The sequence below is a fragment of the Athene noctua genome, chromosome 29 (genome assembly GCF_965140245.1).
Source record: "Athene noctua chromosome 29, bAthNoc1.hap1.1, whole genome shotgun sequence".
NCBI classification, from domain to species: domain Eukaryota; kingdom Metazoa; phylum Chordata; class Aves; order Strigiformes; family Strigidae; genus Athene; species Athene noctua.
This window is the reverse complement of record NC_134065.1, coordinates 2,044,291-2,065,985: the sequence shown is the minus strand read 5'-3', so window position 1 is coordinate 2,065,985 and position 21,695 is coordinate 2,044,291. Positions and strand designations below refer to the sequence as shown.

General features: G+C 57.3%; 3 protein-coding genes across 6 annotated transcripts; 2 read left to right on the top strand and 1 right to left on the bottom strand.

The window, feature by feature from the left end:
• Positions 1-1,802: 1,802 nt before the first annotated feature.
• Positions 1,803-14,011, bottom strand: UBQLN4 (ubiquilin 4). 3 transcript variants are annotated; one of them, XM_074929350.1, is made up of 11 exons: positions 13,839-14,011; positions 11,671-11,822; positions 9,034-9,239; positions 8,433-8,695; positions 7,024-7,182; positions 6,086-6,311; positions 5,577-5,716; positions 5,047-5,130; positions 4,305-4,420; positions 3,519-3,696; positions 1,803-3,026 (listed from the first exon to the last, which is right to left on the bottom strand). In XM_074929350.1, the coding sequence occupies exons 1-11, from the start codon at positions 13,986-13,988 to the stop codon at positions 2,874-2,876; spliced, it is 1,827 nt and encodes a 608-aa protein (XP_074785451.1). In that variant the 5' UTR covers positions 13,989-14,011; the 3' UTR covers positions 1,803-2,873. The 3 variants fall into 3 exon arrangements, with proteins under 3 accessions (XP_074785451.1, XP_074785452.1, XP_074785453.1); XM_074929351.1 differs by having other exon boundaries at positions 9,094-9,239; XM_074929352.1 differs by lacking the exon at positions 5,047-5,130.
• A 1,567-nt stretch (positions 14,012-15,578) lies between these two features.
• Positions 15,579-17,485, top strand: LAMTOR2 (late endosomal/lysosomal adaptor, MAPK and MTOR activator 2). 2 transcript variants are annotated; one of them, XM_074929360.1, is made up of 4 exons: positions 15,579-15,733; positions 16,637-16,799; positions 16,917-17,006; positions 17,277-17,485. In XM_074929360.1, exons 1-4 carry the CDS (start codon positions 15,666-15,668, stop codon positions 17,331-17,333), a joined length of 378 nt encoding a protein of 125 aa, XP_074785461.1. In that variant the 5' UTR covers positions 15,579-15,665; the 3' UTR covers positions 17,334-17,485. The 2 variants fall into 2 exon arrangements, with proteins under 2 accessions (XP_074785461.1, XP_074785462.1); XM_074929361.1 differs by lacking the exon at positions 16,917-17,006.
• A 450-nt stretch (positions 17,486-17,935) lies between these two features.
• On the top strand, positions 17,936-21,553 carry RAB25 (RAB25, member RAS oncogene family). The gene is made up of 5 exons (XM_074929359.1): positions 17,936-18,208; positions 19,256-19,451; positions 19,587-19,780; positions 19,942-20,022; positions 20,817-21,553. The coding sequence occupies exons 1-5, from the start codon at positions 18,169-18,171 to the stop codon at positions 20,945-20,947; spliced, it is 642 nt and encodes a 213-aa protein (XP_074785460.1). The 5' UTR covers positions 17,936-18,168; the 3' UTR covers positions 20,948-21,553.
• Positions 21,554-21,695: the final 142 nt, after the last annotated feature.

The following is a 21,695-nucleotide window of genomic DNA, read 5'->3' as shown; positions in this document are numbered from 1 at the left end:
CTCAAACTGGCATAAGAGCGGATTGCTGCGACGTGGAGAGACAGGAGAAATATGTTTTCCTGCTTAAACGAGCAGAGACACGGAGGACTGAATGGCCTGTGAAGACTCAGCATTTCCCCCAAATCAAAACCAATCGTTATCCTCCCAGAATCGCCGCAGGATGGCTTCCACGCGCTTGCCACGGTCCGGGGACCTCTCTGGAAAAACTTCAGTAAGAAACACCCCAGCAAGAACTTCTACAAGCAGCACATTAATTCCCCTCAGTAATTTTGAGCGGGCTGCCTACGCTGCGACCACACAGGGACTTCCAGCCCACCCCAGCAATGCTGAAGCATCACCAACTCCCACCCGTCCCAGGCGAGGCAGCGCCGGCAGCTGCGGCCTGGCAGGACCCTCCCGCTCCACCACCTCGTTGCTTTGGACTCACGGGACCCCCCCCCCCCAAGTCTCTCGGTGTCCAAAGCCAAGGGACGGGTCAGAACCTCCCGTCCTGCCGGCGAGAGGAGCAGACCAGCTGCCCCCACACACACAGAGCTCCCTCACATCAGTGTGATTTACACCACACCAGCACATCTCGCCCACGCCGAGGAGGGAGCTGGAAGGACTGTTTCTGCCTGGCCCAAACAGGGTTTGGGACTAGTTTTGCTTTTTTAAAAGAGGTTCAAACGTAGAGCACAGCTTGATGGCAAAGAAGGGTATGTCTCTGCTCCTCGCAACCCAGCGACACCGTTCACCTTCCCACTGCCTCCTCTACTCTTCCCTGGTTACCCCATCATCCCACAAACGCATTCTCTGCCCGAGCTGGCTGGCACGGGGACGGAGCCTTTGCGGAGATGAACAGACCTTAGTGCAGGCACCAAACCTAAGAGAGCAGGAGGGACCATACAGGCCTTTTCATAAGCCCATTTTTAGGTGCCAAAGGGCCGATGAGCAACATTAGGAGAGAGCTCTGCCCTGCCAGCACCATCAGGAACAACCTCACGCACCTCTGCAAATTCTCCTCACATTTGAGGAGAGGTTGCAAGAGCCACACAGATGTGCACAGCCTCCGAGGGAAGAGATTAAAGCCAGGCTTTCCAAATCCTCATCTAAAAAAACCCCAGGCTCGGTGTGATGCAGATACACAAAGGCAGGAGCCCGCACGCACTCCCGTGTTTTCTCAAGCAGCCGCTGCTCCACCTACACCCTCCAACCACCCACAGTATTGACAGATCCCATCGCCAACTCCAGAGCAAGCTGAGCGCAGCAGGTTTTACAGGTACACAAGAAAGCAGCACTGGGATTCCTCCTATTCCCTCTCACTGCCCAATCCTCCCCTATCAAAAGAAAACCTTAAAAGAAAATACAAACACCCAGCTAACAGCAAGCACCGCGCTTCCTACAGAAAAACAGGAGTGAAATCCTCTGCACTGAGCTGCTTCCCAGGGCACTGGGACAGGCCAGCTGCAAGCAAACCCCTCCAGGGTCAGCAGGACCCGCTGGCTCCTTCTATCCTGTGGCTCACGTTTGCCAAAACCAGCAGAAATTGTCCTACACATACTTGAAAGTCCCTAATTCAAAGGAAGTTTCCAAACAGGCACGTTTAGGGCCAGATTTTGGACAAGCCTTCAGCAAGATTTAAGTGTCAAACAGGTTTCCTACCGCAAGAGGGAAGGAAGCCTGGCCAGGCAGGGAGGTTGCACGACCCCCCCGACCATCTGCATGAGGTAAGCACAGGAGACAAGGCAGATTAATTACAAGGAACTAGGGGAACTCAATCAGCTGAGGTGTGGCAATCAAGGAAGATACATGGAGTGCAGGGAGACAGATGGTTGTGCGCATTTATTTTTCTTTGATAAAAATGGTATGCAAATTACACAGCCATGGAGGCTCTTGGGAAAAATATCACCCTGCTGGTCCTCGGGGAGTTTCTTGGAGAGTCATAACATTCAAACACACCAAAATGGGGGGGGGGGGGGGGGGGGGGGAAATGGAGGATGGATCTAAACTGGAAAGAACATGAACTTCAGCGTTTTCCAGTGAAGCGAAAAGATTGTGATTTTCTCAATTTCCTTTTTTGTTTTTACACTTTCAGAAATGAGCCTACTGAGCACAAGAGTCAACAAACCCCTGACACCACTGCGCGAGAACTAAATTGCTTGGGCAGAAACACACCTTTCAAACACGTTCTTCTGCACGGCACTTTCAACTCAAGTTCAAGAACAGCAAGCCTGATCCCAGAAGGCATCGAGGCTCCTTTACACCATCCCAAGTGTGTAAAGAGGCCACACTTCAAATGTAGTTTTCATGCACATTAACCCTCTACCAGGAGATCAGAGGCACCTGTGTGCAAGGGACACAGGCTCAGTTCATCCAATAGAACATCAAGACAAATGACATCAGAAATTTTCAGGTCATTTCAATTTTTCTTTTGATCCATTATCAATAAGATGCTGGGAGAAATAACCAAAACCCGAATTGGCTCAAGTTTTAAATATTTGCCTGAAAGGAGGGCTAGGGGAGGGAATCATGTACAGTTAAAATCAAGCTACTCAAAACACAATCATTCAGGTAAGTAACTAGAAGTATCGCCTCTACCATCTAGAGAGAGAGAGAAGAGTGTCTGAGACAGAGGGCATATTTAGGAAAAAATACACATCTGAAGTCTCTGTGGCCACGATGAGAACTGGAATCCACATACAAGCCAGTTAAAGAGCATTTCAACATGAAATCTTAACTTAGTAGGAAGGTCAGGGGTTAAGCTGTATTTTTTTTTGTTTTAAATACATGGACAGCTGTCAGATATGAAAATGATGGTGGGCTTTCCTGAAAGATCCCCCTGTGCATGTGTATGGATGCATGTGCTGACGTCTGTGGGGCAGCATGACAAGAGTTTAGGAAGGCTGGGAGCCCAGCAGTCTCTCAATAGCTGCGTTGATGTCTCCACCAGTGGCAATAAGCGCCTGGAGGTTGGCCTCACGGTTAATGAAGCCCATGGCGTTCAGCTGCTCCAGCTGCTGTTGGAATCGCACTTCAGGACTCTGCGCCTGCAGAGGGAAAGGACAAAGACCTCAGAGTCAGACCGCAGAGATCAACATCCAATAGGGGCAGGGACTCTGAGCTCAGCTTTAGGCGTCCTGAAACACTCCAGGCTTGGTTTAGTGCTGTCACCCACTGCCCCACAGTGCCACGGGCTTTGGCACAGCAGGTGGTTAGTCCCAGTTCTGTACCTACGGTGACACCGGCGCCGAGACGACGATCACAGAATCATCTTGGTTGGAAAAGACCTCGAAGATCAACTAGTCCAACCATGAACCTCACACTGACCGATCCCTAGCACTCTTAGCTCCAAAGCTCTGCAAAGGGCTGCTACAGCCCAGAGAACCAGCCAACCCGAGACACCAAACTTGTCATAAAGCACCACAGTCAAGAGAAACCTGCTGGGGAGATGCCTAGAGCGGGGTGGGATCGGGACAACCTCTACCTCACCCTGGAGATGTCCCTCCCCAGGCGGGCGTGCGCAGCTGGGCGTTACGTACTTGAGAGCTTCCTCCGGCCAGCAGCTGGATCATCTGCTGCATGAGCTGCTGTTGGGGGTTACCACCCCCAGCTGGAGAGGCACTGGCCGGCGTCGAAGCGGAGGGAACGGGGTTCTCCGGGATTGTGCTTCCTCCTGTGGAGGACGGGGGCATTCGAGGCATGCCGAAGGAGCCGAGGCTGTGGAGGAAGGCAGGGGGTGCTCAGAGGCGAGCTGGCACTTCTGGGTGTCCCCCCAGAGCTGGGCAGCACTGTACCCAGCAGGCTCTGCCAGGCTGACCCTCGCTTACAGGACAGCTTTGTAAATTAAACTGGCTGCATCACACGAGGTGCAGGGATTAAGGAATCCTGACAGAGGCACAGGCCTGAAAGGAACCGCGGAGGCTGAATGTGACCCACGTTGCTGGAGAGCAGAAGGCCCGAGGGCTGCTGGCAGACCAGTCTGTCCCAGCGTACCCACCCAGCCTCCTGGCTGCGCATCTCACACTGCTCCCCAGAGATAAAAATTCTTCAGTTCGGCCAATACTGAATAAAGCAAACAAAAGATGGGGGAGGGACCAGGTGGTTTCCAAACCTTTCCTCCAAAAAGAAAGGGTCAAGGACTTCCCACGTGAAGTACAGGCAAGCGGAAAACGCTAATTAGCTGGAGCTCAGAGGCCTGTGGGCGCGCGCAGAGTCTCCCCACGAGGGTGCCCTGAGCAGATCTCAATGAATCAACAGCCACTCTGCCTGCTGGTCCCAAGCATGTCAGCTCTGCCTGCAGAAACCCACTCGAAAGCGCTTATTACCTTGGCACTAGTCCTGGGGCCTCCGTTTGCAGCGTCTGGAGTCCCTGCTGGATCTGGAGGAGCGCCTGCATGGCGCGGGGGTTGGTGAGAATGGAGAGGGAGTCTGGGTTCTGCATCTGGGAACAAAGGCAAAGAGACACAGCGGTACCAACCAGCACGAGCTTTGGCAGGCAGAGACCCACCAGCTCTCAATGGGAAGAACAGTCAGCACAGAGCTGCGCCTCTCGCCCTGCAGCCAGAGCGAACCCGAGAGTCTGGTTCCTCCTTGGAGTCTCCAGACTGCAGGGCTCATCTAGAGATACTCAGAGAGTTTAGATCAAATTTCCTAAATGAACTAGGTGAATCAGATTAGAACTGGGGGCACATGCCTTTGGAATTAAAGCCATTTTTATTTGATTTACCTCAGTGAACCAGCTGCTCTAGCACAATTAGCTGTTTTAATTTTTGTAAACTCATTACAGTGAGACTGTCACACAGGGGTTTCATGTAGCTTAACTACTCTAATTTGAAGTCCACCTTTAGGTAATTTAGATTACTTAATTTAGACTGCCTTGTCTAAACAAGCTCTTCCTTTCTCTCTCCCCAGTGCAATCCCCTTTCTTTCACAGCCCAAACCACCCAAGCCCACATGCTTCCTAGTCCACCTGACCAAGCAGCCGAGATACTCCCTTTCCTACAGAGGATGGAAAAGCTCTGGAGCCCAGGGGCTGAGAGCAGCACAGGGCCAGACAGGGGCCTTTACCTGCTGCAGGAAGACAGGGAGCTGAAGGCGGAGCTGTTCTTGAAGCTGTGGATTCCCAGCAAAGAGGGGGACATTTACCATGATCTAGCAAGAGACAGCACACGTAGGTAGGGTCAGAGGGTTGCTGCCACTGGGCTGTTAAACCCTACGCAACTAAGCCACAAAGAACAAGTCAGTCATGCCCTGACTCCTTCCCTGGGCTTTCAACATGTTCCCCCGCTCATGGGGACTGAAACAGGACAGCTCAATTCCTGGCAGCAGCGTGGAACAGGCACCACTTGGCCACGGGCAAAGAGAAGGGCCATTCCCAGGTCCCTCTGAAAGCCACCTTTCTTGTTAGGGACTCTGTGACACAGGGTTCAGTACTGCGACCGCCTTCAAGCTATCGAGAAACATAACAAAAGCCTCTGCGTCCACTCAGCTCTCTGGTTTCTGCAAGAGGAACCACTCCAGCGACAGAAGCAGACCGGTCCCACACGCACCGTGCTCACGGCCTGTCTGACAACAGAAGACAACTGCAACACTTTTACCTGTGCTGCAAAGTCCGGGTTCTGGGCAAGAGTTTGCATCATGCTCCGCATGTAAGGGGCAGAGATCATGTTCTGCATCAGCTGAGGGTTTTCAGAAATCTGCTGCAGGAGTCCTTGCATCTCTGGGCTGTTAAACATGCCTGCAAGGGGAAAGGGAAGAGAAGACAAAGGAAAGCCCCTTACAAGCCTGAGCACTGCTGCAGTGTGCCTGAAATACAACGTGATGTAAAACAGCGATGCCTTTACTTCATCCCCTGGCCATGTGGACGGCCATGGTAGCGCTTTGCTTGCCACTCTCCCACGCTCTTGAGGGCTGGAGGGACACCAGTAACACCAGAAATAACCCATCTGTGCTTACAACTGGGATAGAATCATTCATCTGGTGAGCAGCCACGGACAGGCACCCAGATGCCAGAGGGAACCGCCCTCTAAGGAAGCCTGGGTGACCTGCTCAGTCAGCAGCACCCTCTGGTTTCTCTCTCCCCGTCTGGCTCCTCTCGCTTACGTACCAGCCCCGATGCTCGCAGCATTCAGCCCGAAGGGGTTGGATACAGTCGGTGTGCTTTGGGTGGTCGCCGAGCCAGTGCTCCCTTCGCTGCTGGGCGCCTGGCTCTGGGAGGCAGGGGGTGTGGGGCTCCAGGGGTTCGGCAATGGCTCTCTGTTCTCCGTCCGCAAAGGCTGAGAGCTTGAGCTATCAGAATTCCCCGTCAAGGAAGAGAAAGGATTGTTGCCAAACTAGGGAAAAAAAAAAAAAAGAGAAATAGCTGTAATCAGTTAGCCCCAGCAGAGAATGTTGGGCTAACCCCACCGCTGTACGAGCTAGGGAAGGGCCGATTGTGTTCATCCAGGTCCAGAACTGGCTAAACACATGCTGTAATTCCCCTCCTGAGAAATCTCTAATCCACAACACACCTCGCTCAAAAAAAGACCAGGCTCAAGAAGTGGCTCCGGCCCTAGATTTGGCTCCCAAATGCAGAGCTTCAAAACATCCATGTAAAATCAGCACCCGGACATACCAGTAGGTAATGCTAGACTGGAGTATGTCTGCACAGCCTTTTGCAGACAGACCTGCGCTCACTCCTCCTGTGCTTCGAGCCAGCTGGAGCTCAGCCAGCTCCAATCCAAAGGCGTCAGGCTTGAGCTAATACAGTGAGCTGGGCTGAGAGCAGAGGGCTGTGCTAACGAAGCCACGGGGCCTTCACATGGGCGAGGGCTGGCACCCGGCCTGCCTGGAGACCAACGGGGCAAGGGCAGGTCTCTGCTCAGATACCCCAAAGCGTGTCAGAAAAGCAGGTGACAAGCACTGCCCCACGTTCTCCTGCTAGTGGCTGCATTCACCACCTAGAGCGGGAGGGGAGGAAGAGCCAGGCTTTGGGAAGGCTGCCCCGGGAGCGTGGGGGTCAGGGAAGGACCCCTTTCCCACACGCAGCACGTTACACCCCAATACCTGCTCCCTGGCTGCGCTGAACATGGGCTCCTGGATGTCCGTGTACATCCGGCGCAGGGCGTTGTATCCTCCTGGAATGCTCTCGAGGTTACTCAAAGCACGGTCCTGGTTCCGCATCATCTCCTGCATCATGGCAGGGTTACGAGCCAATTCCATTGTCTGGGAGAAGGAGGAAAACGTGGAAAGCTCAGGCCCATGTGCACCACGGAAGGCCGGAGCGGATCAAGAGAGTGGTTAGCAGCCCAGTGATATTCTGATGATCTACCAGCCAAGCACTGAAAGAGTTAAGTCTCTGCTCCCAGAAGAAAGAGTATAATTAAACCCGTTTCACAGCCAGAGAGCAGAGAGATCATTTATCCAAGCAAAGAGAGCCCAGGGATCCTGGCTCCTCCCATCCTTGCTCAGCTCTCTTCCTTCTCAACCTCAATTCAGCTGGATGAGATTGTTTTGTTTCTAAGCAGGATCAGGACATCCAAACATTTAACACCCATATGTTCCCACTCAAAGTAGATGGACTGCATTCAAAAACTGAGAAGGTGGAAGAGACTAGATCCTTCCCATTTCAAGAAAACCAAGAAATCCACCCACTCCAAACTTCTGATGGGTCTCCCCTGCACAAGGAACATCCAGATCTCATTTGAGGAGCTGCTTAAGTACAGATCATTCACAATTTAGTTCTGCAGCTCTGGAATTTCACGTATGGCCGACAGTTGAAAGAAAGATAACTGAGAAGCAGATGGAAATTAGGCTCACTCTGCAACAACCCTGAAAGCTCTCCTGACAAGTCTTCCAGGGGGAATAGCAGAGTCCTGTCAAGGGCTGTCTAACACTTAAACTCACTCGTCCCTTACGCTTCCCTTCCGACAAAGCTCCAGTCCTGCAGACAGCCAGTCCTCTAGGACACGGGTCTGCTCTGTGCCAGGACTGTACAGAAAACTGAGACCTCTAGGATCCCGGCCTATGACTAGTGCTCTCCACTAATACAGGGAGTAAAATATTGACTGTACTGCTCTATAGTCTATATTAATCTAATCGAGAGAAATGGAGAAAAACAAAAAGCTTTTGCAGCAGCTTCACTTCTCCATGACTGCTTTTACTCCCGTTCCTGAACCAGAACACAGTAGCCTTGTACGCAGCACACCAGGATGATCCCAGCATCCTTTTTTGCCCAACACACGATGGATTCAATAGCCCTGAAAGGGAGATAAGAGTTGCAAGTATGTGGGTTGAGCAATCAGTATTCACATAATTCAAGACCACCATCTGTTTGTGGGGAGCTTACAGCAGGAAGAGATCTCTAAAATCACCGATCTGGCATTCACACACTCCCTTTGGAGAGCAGACACGGAAGCTGGTCCACAAAGATGCTCCTCAACATGCTTTGAACAGGCCCTGGTGTGCTGACTCACCTGCCTCATGAGCTCTGGGTTATTCAGCATGTGGCTTATCTCTGGATTTCGCTCCATGAGCTGCTGCATCTGGGGATTGGCCATGATCATCTGTCTCATGAGGTCAGGGTTAGACATCATGTTCTGCACCAAGGGATTCTCCATGATCTGAGAAAGCATCTCCGGGTTGGACATCAGCTGCCGCTGCATCTGCTGCTGGAGCTCCATGAAGTTGGCAGAGCCCATCCCAAGGTTGCCCAGCCCAGTGATGCCGCCAAAGCCAGCTGGAGAGGGAACAACACACGGGGAGAGAGGCGTGAGTCAGTAACAGTCGGCAGCTGCAAAAAGAGGACAAGTGCATCAGCTGAACTGCGCCCACACTACTCGAGGGGTGTCCTAGATTCCCACGGTGGCCAGCTCGGAGGGAGGACATCCCCTGCACACGCTGCACTAAGGGCTTCGGTATCATCCTGAGCAGGGAAACCGAGGGGTTCCGGTGGAAACGACTCATGCAAAGCCCACAGCAGGCAGAGATGACTACGGGGCTCCAGAACCCCAACTCCTTGGTCTAATCCTAGGAAATTCTTCTTCCGTGTCACTCCACCTCACAGCCATCACTTACACAGGAGGGATGTAGCACTATTGGGGCCTCCGTCGCCAGGACCTCCCACGGTCCCCGAGCCGCTGCTCCGTCGGCTGCCGCTGCCTGCGTCGGGAACGGCGCTGCTGGATGTGGAAGGCTGAGATGGGGCAGCGGGAGAAGAAGGGGTTGCAGCGGGGGCAGAAGCAGCATTCGGGGCAGAAGCAGCAGATGTCGAATCTTGGACCCTGAAAAGAAACAAAAGGCAGCATTAAACCCCTGAGATTCAGGAACGGTGAGCAGAGTCCTCTGCAGGGGACACATGGGGGGGCACCCCACGCTGACCGCCCCTCCCTTCACACCCCTTGTCCCCAGGGCAGCCCCAGCTGCCTCCGTTCCCACCTGCCCAGTCGTGCTCCCAGACACCTTCCATCTGCTGGAATCTGCTTCCCATCCTGATGCGTAACAGCCCCTGACATTTTATCCTGGCCCACACAAAGTGGCTTGACAGGTCTTACCCCGAGTTGTATCTTCCTTGAATCACACTGAACTATTTACCTCAGCTATATATCCTTGAGCAATGAGTTTGCTCCAAACAGGAAAATCCTCCTGCTGCTCCCACAGAAACCACAGGAGGTTACAGCAGGGCTAGTGCATGGGGTAAACAAGAATTTGCTTTTCTGCAAATCATCCCATGCACTGAATATTCCTATCAGTGCTCCTGCGGGCAAAAATAATAACAGCATTACTCTACAGAGAGGGAAACTGAGGCACAAGGCAGCTAGCATCCTTCCCATGAAGCTACAGAAAGTTTTCTGCCACCTTGGCTATGAATTCACATCTCTGCCACTGGCTGTACTTCACATGCAAGGCTTCTCTGTCCAAAAAAATTTGACCAGAGCTTCTTTTCATACACACATGCACATACTGTGCCATAAGCCACAGCACAGCAGATGCCGGACATGAGCTTTATTGAGCAAACCAACACAAGCTAGTACCTTGTAATCACAGTTCCTCCTCAGGATTTTTATAGGAACTTGAAAGACAACATTTAAAGATTCTCTGAAGCATCTGCAGACATGACAGCGTGTCCTGGACTAGTGCTGAAGAGCTTTCACATGAAATTTGACCACAAAAATTCACTTTACTTGCCTCAAATAATGCTATTATGCCACTGACAAGTAAACAAGAACAATTTCTTGATTTTTTTTTTCCCCAAAGCAAGAATGATTCCTCTCTCTAACTCCCTTTCCCTATCACTCTTATTTCTAAGACTTTAAAAAAAAAAAAAAAAATCAAACCTGAGGGTCCCTGTCCACTTTCCAGACTCACCTGACTGCTGCTGAAAATCAGCAGCCACCGAGAGGGAGGCAGAGCACGGAAACAATGCAAATAGGAAGCTGAACAAAAAAGGAAGAAGGAAGCTGAAGAAAGGTCACTTGGTTTCTCTCAGCACAGGAAGAGGCTGTAATGTCTTCGGAAAGCACTTATCTATGACTATTAGTGGGACAAAAAATGAGCAAGCCAGGAGAGATCTCTTGTTTACCCCTTGAATTGGTTCACAAGTACTGCAGTTTGCTGTGGAGACAGTGGTAAACAGCATCAGGCTATCAGGCTACCTGGAGAGGCAGCATCCAGAGGGAGGCCTCCTGCAGAAGCTGACAATACACACGCTTGTCTTTGTAAGAAAAAAAAAAAAGAGGAGGAAAATAAAAAGCACACTAATCTTGACTAAGCCAGTAAGGCAGCTCTCCCAGGGGGCAGCAGACCCGCACAAAGAGACGCAGCCCCGTTAATTCACCAGGAGCCCCATCAGGCTGCAGCAGGGAGCCCACAAAATGGTTACAAAGGGGGTTTCGAGATCAACAAGAAGATGCAGCTGCACCTGAAGTACAGCAACTCTTCCCAAGAACCTTCTGCGCCCAGCGCTCCACCAGGCCAAGCCTAACCCCGCCAAACCTTGAGCTCAACCCTTTTCCCAGGCCGAGCTATGCAGCGCAGAGGGACACAAGCGATCCGTGTCCGAACTAGCCCTGGGCTCGCCCGCAGCACTTGAGCGAACAAGCGCCCCGCTGCGCGCCTGCGGTCCCACCGCCCAAGGTTCTGCACGTTCCCACGGCAGTGGAGCACCCGCCTGCCCGCAGAACCATCCTTCTGCCCTACAGACAGGCACGGCGTGTCTCCACGGCACCCGGGACAGCGTAAGCACAGGCTTTGAGCAGAGCGTAGGATAGGAAGTGCAAGAAAAACCGGGGTGTTAGCTACAACTTCCATAGAAATTCATGGGGAAGGTAGTTTCTGTTAACAGGAACTTATCTTTGTTAGAACCAGTATCAAGCTCCAATGGGTTCTTTCAAGATTACTAAATCATAAGGGCTCAAAATACACAAAGTCACACACACGAGCTGTGATTAAGAAGAGTCAGGTACTTGCTACAGATTTACAGAGCTGTGTAAGCCAGGGAAAAGACAGGCTGAGTGATAAACCCAACAGCAAAGCCAAGGCAGGGGGAGTTCTCCCACCAGATCACCGCTGCCAGGCTCACACACGCCCCAGCGCCAGCACTCAGGCCTCACACAACTACTCTGCTTCAGTCCCTGACAGAGCAGAAACGCTCTCCCATCGTTTATTCGCATCATTCATTTACCCTCAGCCCCCCAAGACGAAACAGTTTCTTACTTCTGCGGAGTCTTAATGACCAAGTGTACAGTCAGCCCATCTTTGATCCCGTGTTGATTCAACGTGTCTCCATCCTTCAGGATCTTCCCAGCAAAGATCAGAACCAGCTGATCCTGTTTGGCTTTAAACCGCCTGGAAATCTCTTCTTTGAACTGAAAAACAAACAAAGCATTTTTTCAGGCAAAGGACCAAGACCAGAAATTTAAAGCTTATACTCCAGATATCATATCCACCAGGCAAACAGGATAAAGGACTGACAGTCCTTCAGCACCTCACCCAAAAGGAGCCCATGCAGGCACTAATTCAGTCACCAGTTGCTGAGGATGCATGAGGCAATAACAAAAAAAATCCTAAAAAAAAAATCAAAGACAAGCTCTACACTTACAAAATGTGGAGTAAATTTCAGAAAGAATGGAGCAATTACCTCAACTAGAGCTGGTGGCTTCCAAAGCAAGATCAAGTGTGTCTCTTAGGTCTAATCCAAATACACCGTTTATCCTCTGAATGACTGAACTGTTTTTGTCTCTGCTCATTTCATTTTTTTTTTCCTAGGGAAAGCCCAACTCTGATTTAATACAGGACAGAGCTCTATGGAAAAGGGAACAATCCTTCATCAGCCAATGGAAATAAATTAGGTCTTCTCCAATTCCTATTTCTGCAACTGAATTCCCTATGAGCACACCACACCACACAACACGGACACCTCTTCTCTACTGTGTGATGGGGTGGGATTAACACCTGCCAGTAAGATTGTCATTGCTAGCCCAGGCAGGGCATTCCCAAGCTGATTTGCGAGGAAAAAAAAGCCTTGCCTTTGGAAGCCACAGACTATAGGAGACACAAGAGGAAAAAAGCAGCACACACCTGTCCCAGAGGACCAGAACCCTCAAAAACAACGGCCAGGAGAGCACGGCCCCGAGCCCCAGGTCAGCCTGGCTGCAAAGCTTCGTGCCCTCCTCTGCGCAAAGCTGTGGCTTAACAGTCTGCTTACACCGACGGGCTCTCAGGAGCCGACCAGGAAGGAGCAGGAGGGCCACACGTCCTACAGCCCCTGCCTACCCCACAGCTCTGCTCCCCCGAGACCTCCAGCAGATCCTTCACAGCACCACCTCACGCCCAAACCCCACACCGAAGCGCGGCAGCACGGCAAGGCGGCGAGAGCCGTGCCGATGACACCTTGCCCCAGTGGGCACAGCCGTTCCAGCAGAGCTTGAGCCAGGCCTTGGCAAGCCCCGGCCCCCTCCCGCGCACCCCACGCCCCCGTGCCCGGCGAAGCTCCGTCGCAGGAGCAAACCCCCCCCAGCCCACACCGTGGGCTGATGTTCCCTTTCCTCTGCTCCCGACCTTCACCCTAAAGACGTGCCCAGCCCCTCTCCTCTCACCTGGGGCATCTGCCTCCCCGCAACCCCCAGCCCCGCGGGCAGCCCCACACCCACCCATCCGGCTCTGCCCCCGGAGCCGCTCCGCCCCAGCGCAGCGCCCTTCCCTCGCCAACCGCCCAGCGAACACCTTCCCTCCCACCCCCCGCACAGCCCAGCCCACGGGCCGAGCCCCCAGCGCCCCGATCCTTCGCAGCCCTCTCCCCACAGCCACCATCCACCCCAAAGTTCCCTTTCCCCACGACCCCTCCCCACAACGCCACTCGCCTTCCCACACACCCCCCTCCCACACCCTCAACAACGCCCCGTTTTCGACACCCACAAACCCACCCACAGACCATCCCCAGCACCATCTCCGCCCCCCCGGGCCTCTCCCCATCTCTAGTGTCAGCTCCCCACTCAGGCTCCCCCCGAGCCCCCGCGCAGGTCTCGCGGCTCCCTCAAAGCCTGGCTCCCGCAAGGCCTCCAAGGCCAAAGGTACCCCCCAAGCCTCCGCAGCTCTCCCCTCCCCAGAGCCAGGTCTCCAAAAGTCCCCCAAGTCCCTCTAACCCTCACCCCCAACCCCAAGCCACGTCCCCCCACTTCTCAGGGCCCCCCGGCTCCCTCACTCCCCCTCGGAAGTCCTCCCCCCCGCACCAAAGCTAACTCCCTCCCCGAAACACCTCCGCGCTCAGCTCCCCAACCCGTCCCCCCCCTAAAGCCAGCGCCCCCCAAGTCCCCTCAGCCCCTCACCCCCACGTCAGGCCCCCCCCGTCCCTCCACACCCCCCAGGCCCGCCCCTGCCCCCACCTCGCGCACGGAGGCGCCGTCCGCGATGACGATCTCCTCCTTGTCCTTGGGGGTCTTCACCGTGACGCGGATGAGAGCCCCGCCGGGGCCGCCCAGCCCCGCCTCGCCCTCCCCGCCGGGGCCGGGCCCGCCGCCGCTCGGCTCCGCCATCTTCGCCGCCCGCCCCGCCAGCCCGGGCCGCCACCAGAGAAAGGCGCCGCGCGTCGCCGCGCAGAGAGCGGCACCCCGGCCCCCGGCGCCGCCGCTACCGCCCCCCGGCGGCCCGGCGGGGAGAAGCGGCGCCGCGGGGGCTTAAAGGGGCGGGGGGGGGGCGGTGACGCGGGGGGGCTGCCCGCGGGGCCTGCAGGAGCCCCTCGTTAGCCAGATCCGCTGTGCACCGCTCCGCTACCTCGGTTCGGGCTGCGCCCCCTCGCAGTAGCTGGCTGCCGCCTGGGTGCCCTTGGTTAGCTGGATCTGTCCTGCACACCCCCCCGTCCTCATTAGCTGGATCCATCCTGCACCCCCTCATTAACTGGATCCATCCTTCACCCCTCCTTAACTGGATCCACCCTGCACCCCCTCATTAGCTGGATCCATCCTGCGCCCCCATCCTCATTAACTGGATCCATCCTGCACCCCTTCATGAACTGGATCCATCCTGCACTCCCTCATTAGCTGGATCCATCCTGCACCCCCTCATTAACTGGATCCATCCTTCACCCCTCGTTAGCTGGATCCACCCTGCACCCCCTCATTAGCTGGATCCATCCTGCACCCCCTCGTTAGCTGGATCCATCCTGCACCCCCTCATTAACTGGATCCATCCTTCACCCCTCGTTAGCTGGATCCACCCTGCACCCCCTCATTAGCTGGATCCATCCTTCACCCCTCGTTAACTGGATCCATCCTTCACCCCTCGTTAACTGGATCCATCCTGCACCCCCTCATTAGCTGGATCCATCATTCACCCCTCATTAGCTGAATCCATCCTGCACTCCTCCTTAACTGGATCCATCCTGCACCCCTCATTAGCTGGATCCACCCTGCACCCCCTCATTAGCTGGATCCATCCTTCACCCCTCGTTAACTGGATCCACCCTGCACCCCCTCATTAGCTGGATCCATCCTGCACCCCCTCGTTAGCTGGATCCATCCTTCACCCCTCGTTAACTGGATCCATCCTGCACCCCTCATTAGCTGGATCCACCCTGCACCCCCTCATTAGCTGGATCCACCCTGCACCCCCTCATTAGCTGGATCCATCCTTCACCCCTCGTTAACTGGATCCACCCTGCACCCCTCATTAGCTGGATCCATCCTGCACCCCCTCGTTAGCTGGATCCATCCTTCACCCCTCGTTAACTGGATCCACCCTGCACCCCTCATTAACTGGATCCATCCTTCACCCCTCATTAGCTGGATCCATCATGTACCCCCCTCACCCAGGCCCATCATGTGTACCCCCCTTTTCAAAAGCCACTCGTCTTTTTGCCAGGCACGCCATGGGGGACTGGCTCCCCCCATCCTTGGGGCTCACTGTGGGGGACCAGCCTCCCGCTCCCTGCCGTGGCCTTTTTCCCGGGACTGACCCAGACCCGGGGGCGCCCGGTGCCAACAGCAGCGCTGGGGTAGGGTTTGGGGGTGTCCGGCTGATCCCAGCGCTCCCCCAGGCCGGGCTTCCCCCCCCGCACCCCGAGCTGGGTGTCCCCGGGCCACGGCACTCATGGCCGCCGCGGGCCGGGGACTACAAGTCCCAGCGTGCTCTGGGCCGAGCATGGCCCCGCCGACGGCCGAGGCCTGCTCCATCCTCCCCCGCCATCGCAGGGCCGGAGCGGGGCGGCCGCGGCCATGCTGCGCCCCAAAGCCCTGACGCAGGTGCTGAGCCAGGCCAACACCGGCGGGGTCCAGAGCACCCTGTGAGTAGGGGCCGGGGGGCGAGGGCGGGCAGCCCCCCCCGTGTGCTGGGGGCTGCAGGGCCAGCTGGTAACGCTCCTCCTCCCCAGACGAGATGCATTCTTCCCCCGGGCCTCGAAGTTTTAAAATTTTAACATTTTAAAAATTAGGAAAAAAAAACAAAAAAAAAAAAGGAGGAGCGGCTGAGGGAACTGGGGGGGTTCAGTCTGGAGAAGAGGAGGCTGAGGGGAGACCTCCTGGCCCTCTGCAACTCCCTGCCAGGAGGGGGCAGAGAGGGGGGGTGAGTCTCTGGAGCCAAGGCCCCAGCGCCAGGCCCCGAGGGAATGGCCTCAAGCTGCCCAGGGCAGGGTCAGGCTGGCTCTGAGGAAGGATTTCTGTGCAGAAGGGGCTGTTGGGCGTTGGAATGGGCTGCCCAGGGCAGGGGGGAGTCCCCGGGATCCCTGGGGGGGTTGAAGAGTCGGGCTGAGCCAGCGCTGAGGGATCTGGGGGAGTTGGGAACGGTCAGGGGGAGGCTCATGGTTGGGCTGGAGGAGCTTCAGGGGCTTTTCCAGCCCAGATGAGTCTGGGGTTCTGTGAAATGTCCCCCCCAGGGGGTGAAGGACCTTGCAAGGGATGCCAGTGGGTGCTGGGGCCCTGCGTGATGCTGCGCAGGGTGCTGGGGCTGTGCTGAGGACGTGCACGGTGCCCTCCACACTAGTGCCCAGACCCATGCTGCCCTGCTCGTGACTGGCGCCACCCCAGAGCTTCCTGGCTTTGAAGCCCCCTCATCCCTTGCCAAAATTCCCAGTAAAACTGGGGTGTCCTGGGAGCAGCGCTGGGGGGTTTGCTCAGCCCTCTGGCACTGCAGTGGGGTTTTGTGGGTTTAGAGGCACCAGTTTGCCACACCCCCCCCATCTTATTTCCAGGCTGCTGAACAACGAGGGGTCTTTGCTCGCCTACTCGGGCTACGGGGACACCGATGCCAGGGTCACCGCGGCCATCGCCAGCAACATCTGGGTGGCCTATGACAAGAACGGGCACCAGGCGTTCAATGAGGACAACCTCAAATTCATCCTCATGGACTGCATGGTACGTGGGGCTGGGGGCTGCCCTCCCCTCCCCGGGAGGCTCTGGGGGTCCCCCGGGACCCTGCCAGCGGTCCCTGCCAAGCCGGGGGTGCGATGGGTGCTGTTTCTCCCTGGGCAGGAGGGGCGAGTGGCCATCACGCGGGTGGCAAACCTGCTGCTCTGCATGTATGCGAAGGAGACGGTTGGATTCGGGATGCTGAAGGCCAAGGTAATGCTGGGGAGGGGGGGGACAACGAGGGGGCCACAGGGCTGCGTCCCCACTGTGGAGCGGGAAAGGGCTGTTGAAGATGAGGATGGGAGCGGTGGAGGAATTTGCAGTGCCTGGGACGCCTCTTTCCTCCTTGCAGAAGCTCCCTGGTGCCAGCCCAGGTGCCACACTGCACCTTTTTAAGGCTCTAAAATGCCATATAAATTAAAATAATTACGCGGGCGGTGCAGAATCCGCCTGGGTACCGCTCACGCCGCTCTCCACTCGCAGGCGCAGGCGCTGGTCCAGTACCTGGAGGAGCCGCTCACGCAAGTGGCCGCATCCTGAGCTCGGAGGTGCCACCACGCAAAAGCTGTCACCAACACGGGTCGGGGGGTGAGCAGCCCCACGGGCATCCCAGAGCTCGGGCCTGCTTAAAAAATAAAGTGGGGGGAGCAAAAAACCAAGGGGGGGGAATAAAAGTGTTTGATGTTTGTGTCTTTTTGTGTCTCTTGTGAATAAAAGGAGCTGGGGCGGGGGGAACACCTGCTGGGCCGGGCTGGGGGTGCTCGTAGCTCTGCGATGGGTCGTCAGACCAGGGACGGACAGCCCAGGAGCTGTGAGGGGCTTGTGTCACGGTGGAACTGGGCCCCCCCTGCACCCCTGCACTGGGCTAGAGGGTGCTCCTTCCCTTCCCGTTTCCCCGGCTTTCACACGATGGCAGCAGAGGCGAGGAAACGCGTTCGCAGGCGGTTGGCGCTGGGCTGAGCTGGGGGCTCAGCTGCTCGCCCGGCTGCCCACCCCGCCCTGGCCTGCCCCACGCCTGCGCCGGCCTCAGCAGCCAGGATCGGGCCCCGGCTCCTCCTCCGGCCGCCCCGTGACGGTCCCAGGGGTGACACTACCTGCCCAACCTGCGCCGCGACACCCAGTCCCACCCCTTGAGTCAACCGGCCGCGCTCCGCCGCCAACCCGGCCGGCCTTGCCCGTCGCTCCCCCAGACCCTGCTTGCTCCCCCAAACCCCGCTCGCTGCCCAGCAGAAAGGAAACTTTGCCCCTTCCATCTCCTCCCTCGGTGCCTCTGGCGGCCCGACCCGCCCTGCACCGTCCGCTCGAGGCTTTGCAGCGGGAAGGAGGAAACCAAGCGGTGGCGGCGCTGGCAAGGGCGGGCGGCAGCTGGGGCGACATGGGCAGCGCCGACGAGGATTATAACTTTGTCTTCAAGGGTGAGTCCTGGGCTTGGTGTGAGCCCCCCTCCCCAAAACGGCTGGAGCAGGAGGCCAGGGGCTGCGGGGAGGGAATTGGGGTGTCTGCCCCCCTCCAGGGCTGCTGTGTCCCAGATGAGGATGTTGCTGAGCGTCCCTGGTGTGCGCTGGGAGCTGCAGGGGGTCGGGGAGCACCGGCCTTGGCCGTGTCCCCAGCTGATGGCAGCGAGGTCAGGGCTGGCAGATGGGCGTCCAGGGAGGCACGGGGTGACCCGTGTCCACCCCACAGCTGCTCACGTGGGACACTGGGCAAACCGCCAGCGTGGGGCGGGGGGTGCTGAGTCGCTGGGGCTGAGTGTGTGAGATGGGAACACTGCACTAGCCCATTAACCCCCGAGAGTGATGGGCGTTTAAAAGTCCTTCTGCTGCGGTGACCTGGGTGGTGGCACACGCAGAGGACGTGGGGGTCAAACCTGGGCTGGAGGAACGGGGACACTGGCTGACGCCCCCCCAGCTTGAGTTCCGTGGGCACGGCGCCCCGGCGTCCCACATCTCTGCTGGGTGCTACCGGCCGGACCCCGTTGGGCCTCAGCGAGGAGGTGGGCAGGCTCCGGGGTGCTGCCAGTGCTGGGTGCCCACCGCAGTGGGGTGACCCAGGGCTTGCCCTGCTCCTGCTGCCCAGAGCATGGTAGCTGTGACCCCCCTGAACAGCACTTGGGGCCACACCAGCAGACATGGGTGGGCTCAGCTGAGGGGGCTTGGCCGCGCTGGAGGGGCTGAGTTGGTGGCACAGGAACAGGAGCCCTGTTTGCTGAAGGAGTGACCACGCCGGGTGTTACACCTCTGTGTAACTCTGTGCTCAGATCTGGGGGTGTCTGGCGATGGGGGACACCCCTGCACCCCGTGCCAGCAGCTGGGACAGCCCAGCTGCCAGCGCTGCCAAGGCAATGAGCTGCTGGCTGCTCTGACTCGGGTCAGAAAGAGTTATCTGAATTTCTGTGAAGTATCTTGGAGCAGCTCTCTCCCTTCCTCGACAGCTCCAGGGGGTTTTCTCCCTTCTTTCCACAGTCGTCCTGATCGGGGAATCCGGGGTGGGCAAAACCAACCTGCTGTCCCGCTTCACCCGCAATGAGTTCAACCACGACAGTCGCACCACCATCGGCGTGGAGTTCTCCACCCGCACCATCCTGGTGGGAGACGCCGTGGTGAAGGCTCAGATCTGGGACACGGCCGGGCTGGAGCGGTACCGCGCCATCACCTCTGCGTAAGGCCCAAAACCGGGGCTCCTCCTGGTACCGGGGTGGTGACACCCTTGGTGACACCCTTGGTGACCCATGGGTGAGGATACTGGGGGTGAGGGGTGTCTGGAGTGTGGGGTGATGGTGTGGTTCTCCCGTAGGTATTACCGGGGGGCTGTGGGTGCCCTGGTTGTCTTCGACATCACCAAGCACCAGACGTACGATGTGGTGGACCGCTGGCTGAAGGAGCTGTACGACCATGCTGAGGCCAGCATCGTCGTCATGCTGGTGGGGAACAAAACCGACCTTGCACAGGCTCGAGAGGTGCCCATGGAGGAGGCGAAAATGTTTGCAGGTACAAGCTGGCACCCTGCCACGGGGCTGGGGGCTTAGGAACCTCCCTGAGAGCAGGGACCAGCCCCAACGTGGGCACCCAAACGTCTCTAAAGGGGCTCCAGAACGGAGCCGTGCACTCGCTGGGGTCTGCGTCATCTCGGGGGACTCCTCTCGTTGCAGACAACAACGGGCTGTTGTTTGTCGAGACCTCGGCGCTGGACTCCACCAACGTCGAGCAGGCGTTCGAGACCATCCTGAAGGGTACTTGCACCGATGCCGGGGCACCGCGGGGCTCTGGGGACCGGGGCATCGCAGGGTCCCTTACCGGGGACACAGGGCTGGGCGGACGCAGCGTGTGAGCTCCACATGAGCTCTTTGGGGCTGGTTTTGGTGTTGTCTTTCTGGCTGGTTTGGTTTCCGGCCTTTTGTGCTGGGCGTTTTGCCCTCCGCACCCCATGACTTTGTTGTCACGGCCCTTGGGCATCCCCAAAGCCCTGGGGGCTCCTTCTCCCCCTATAATCCCTGGTCCCCCTTCCTGTTGTCCCGAGCTCCTGACTCAACGTCTGCAGCACCCTGCTGAACCGGCCGCCAGGACCTGGGGGGACCTTGGGGAGAGAGGTGATGCTCGGCCAGGAGCACCTCTGCAGGAGTGGCAGCCGGCAGCATCGGGGCAGGAATGCAGCGGGGTGTGCGGGGCTGTGCCATGCCATGCCATGCCGTGCCGTGCTGTGCTGTGCTGTGCCATGCCGAGCCAGCCCGGCCCAGCACGTTGCCAGCTCCGACACAGGGCAAAGCACTAATCCCAGGTTGGGCAAGAGGAAATTGCCTAAGCGCAGGGAGTTCCCCAGGCACCGCAGGGATGCAATTTGGGGGAGCTGCTCCCTTGTCACCCCCCAGTTCTCCCCCTCTGCTGCGTAAAGGGGAAGGAGAGCCACCGACGTGCTGAGGGGGGGCCGGTGTGTGAGCAACAGGGGCTGCAGGCTCGAAGCTGTCCCTGCTTCCCCGGGGGGCCCTTGGCTGACACACAGACCCTGCCGGCACCTCTTGTTTTGCAGAAATCTTCCACAAAGTGCAGAAGCAGAAGCAGAGGAGCAGCCAAGGCAACACGGTGACGCTGGCCAGCGAGAGCCCCGAGAGCACGGCCCTGGCGCAGACGGAGAAGCGCCCATGCTGCGTGGCCCTCTGAGCCAGCCCAGCACCCCGGGAAGCCCCCGGGGAACCCCCCTGCAGCCCCGAGACCCGCCAGTGGCACGGAGCTGGCTCTGCCTCCACGCAGATTCATCTGGCCACCGGCACAGGCTGGTGTCACCCAGCCTGCGGTGCCACCCCTGTCTTGGTGCAGTGGGGACCAGCAGCCCAGACAGTGGCCAAATTCTGCCATAAACAGTGAGAAGCACCGGTGCTGGGAGCTCTTCTCTGTCTGCCTCGTTTATGCCAGGCCCTGATTAGCATCACCACCATCACACACAGACCTCCCAGCCCCTCCAGCCCCGCAGGGCAGAGGACTGAGATCCCCTCGACGCTGGGGAAGGAGCCAGGAGGTTCTGGCCAGGATGGTGACAGTGATGGGACCCTCTCCGGTTGCGTCTGGCCCTGGGGTGGCTCCCGTGGGGCCACCCTGTGCCACGTGCTGGGGATGTGACTGTCCCCACAGGCCTCCGTCCCCACAGGGGACTGCTCTGGGGTCGTCCCAAGCCCTAAGGAGCAAAGTGGCAGCGCTTGGCACACCCCTGTCCCCATCCCAGGTGTGGGACAAGCGTGATGGCAGGACCTAGCGAGGGTCCCACTCATCTGCACGGGGCTTGGGTGCAGAGCCCGGTGCTGAGGGGCCCGGTGGCAGCTCCGTGTCCAGCACAACGGTGACGCAATCATTAAAGGACTTGCGAAATGCAGGTTTGCTGAGCTGGAATTCCTGCGTGTTTGTGGTCCCATCC

Coding starts and splice junctions, on each gene's coding strand:
- UBQLN4 (XM_074929350.1), bottom strand. CDS start 13,988: ATGGCGGAGCCGAGCGGCGGCGGGCCCGGCCCCGGCGGGGAGGGCGAG. Junction 6,312..7,023: donor TCAGCGCAGCCAGGGAGCAG/GTATTGGGGTGT, acceptor TTTTTTCCCTAG/TTTGGCAACAATCCTTTCTC. Junction 3,027..3,518: donor TGGCCGGAGGAAGCTCTCAA/GTACGTAACGCC, acceptor TTCCCTCTGCAG/GCGCAGAGTCCTGAAGTGCG.
- LAMTOR2 (XM_074929360.1), top strand. CDS start 15,666: ATGCTGCGCCCCAAAGCCCTGACGCAGGTGCTGAGCCAGGCCAACACC. Junction 15,734..16,636: donor GGCGGGGTCCAGAGCACCCT/GTGAGTAGGGGC, acceptor TCTTATTTCCAG/GCTGCTGAACAACGAGGGGT. Junction 17,007..17,276: donor TCGGGATGCTGAAGGCCAAG/GTAATGCTGGGG, acceptor CTCCACTCGCAG/GCGCAGGCGCTGGTCCAGTA.
- RAB25 (XM_074929359.1), top strand. CDS start 18,169: ATGGGCAGCGCCGACGAGGATTATAACTTTGTCTTCAAGG. Junction 18,209..19,255: donor TTATAACTTTGTCTTCAAGG/GTGAGTCCTGGG, acceptor TTCTTTCCACAG/TCGTCCTGATCGGGGAATCC. Junction 19,452..19,586: donor TACCGCGCCATCACCTCTGC/GTAAGGCCCAAA, acceptor GTTCTCCCGTAG/GTATTACCGGGGGGCTGTGG.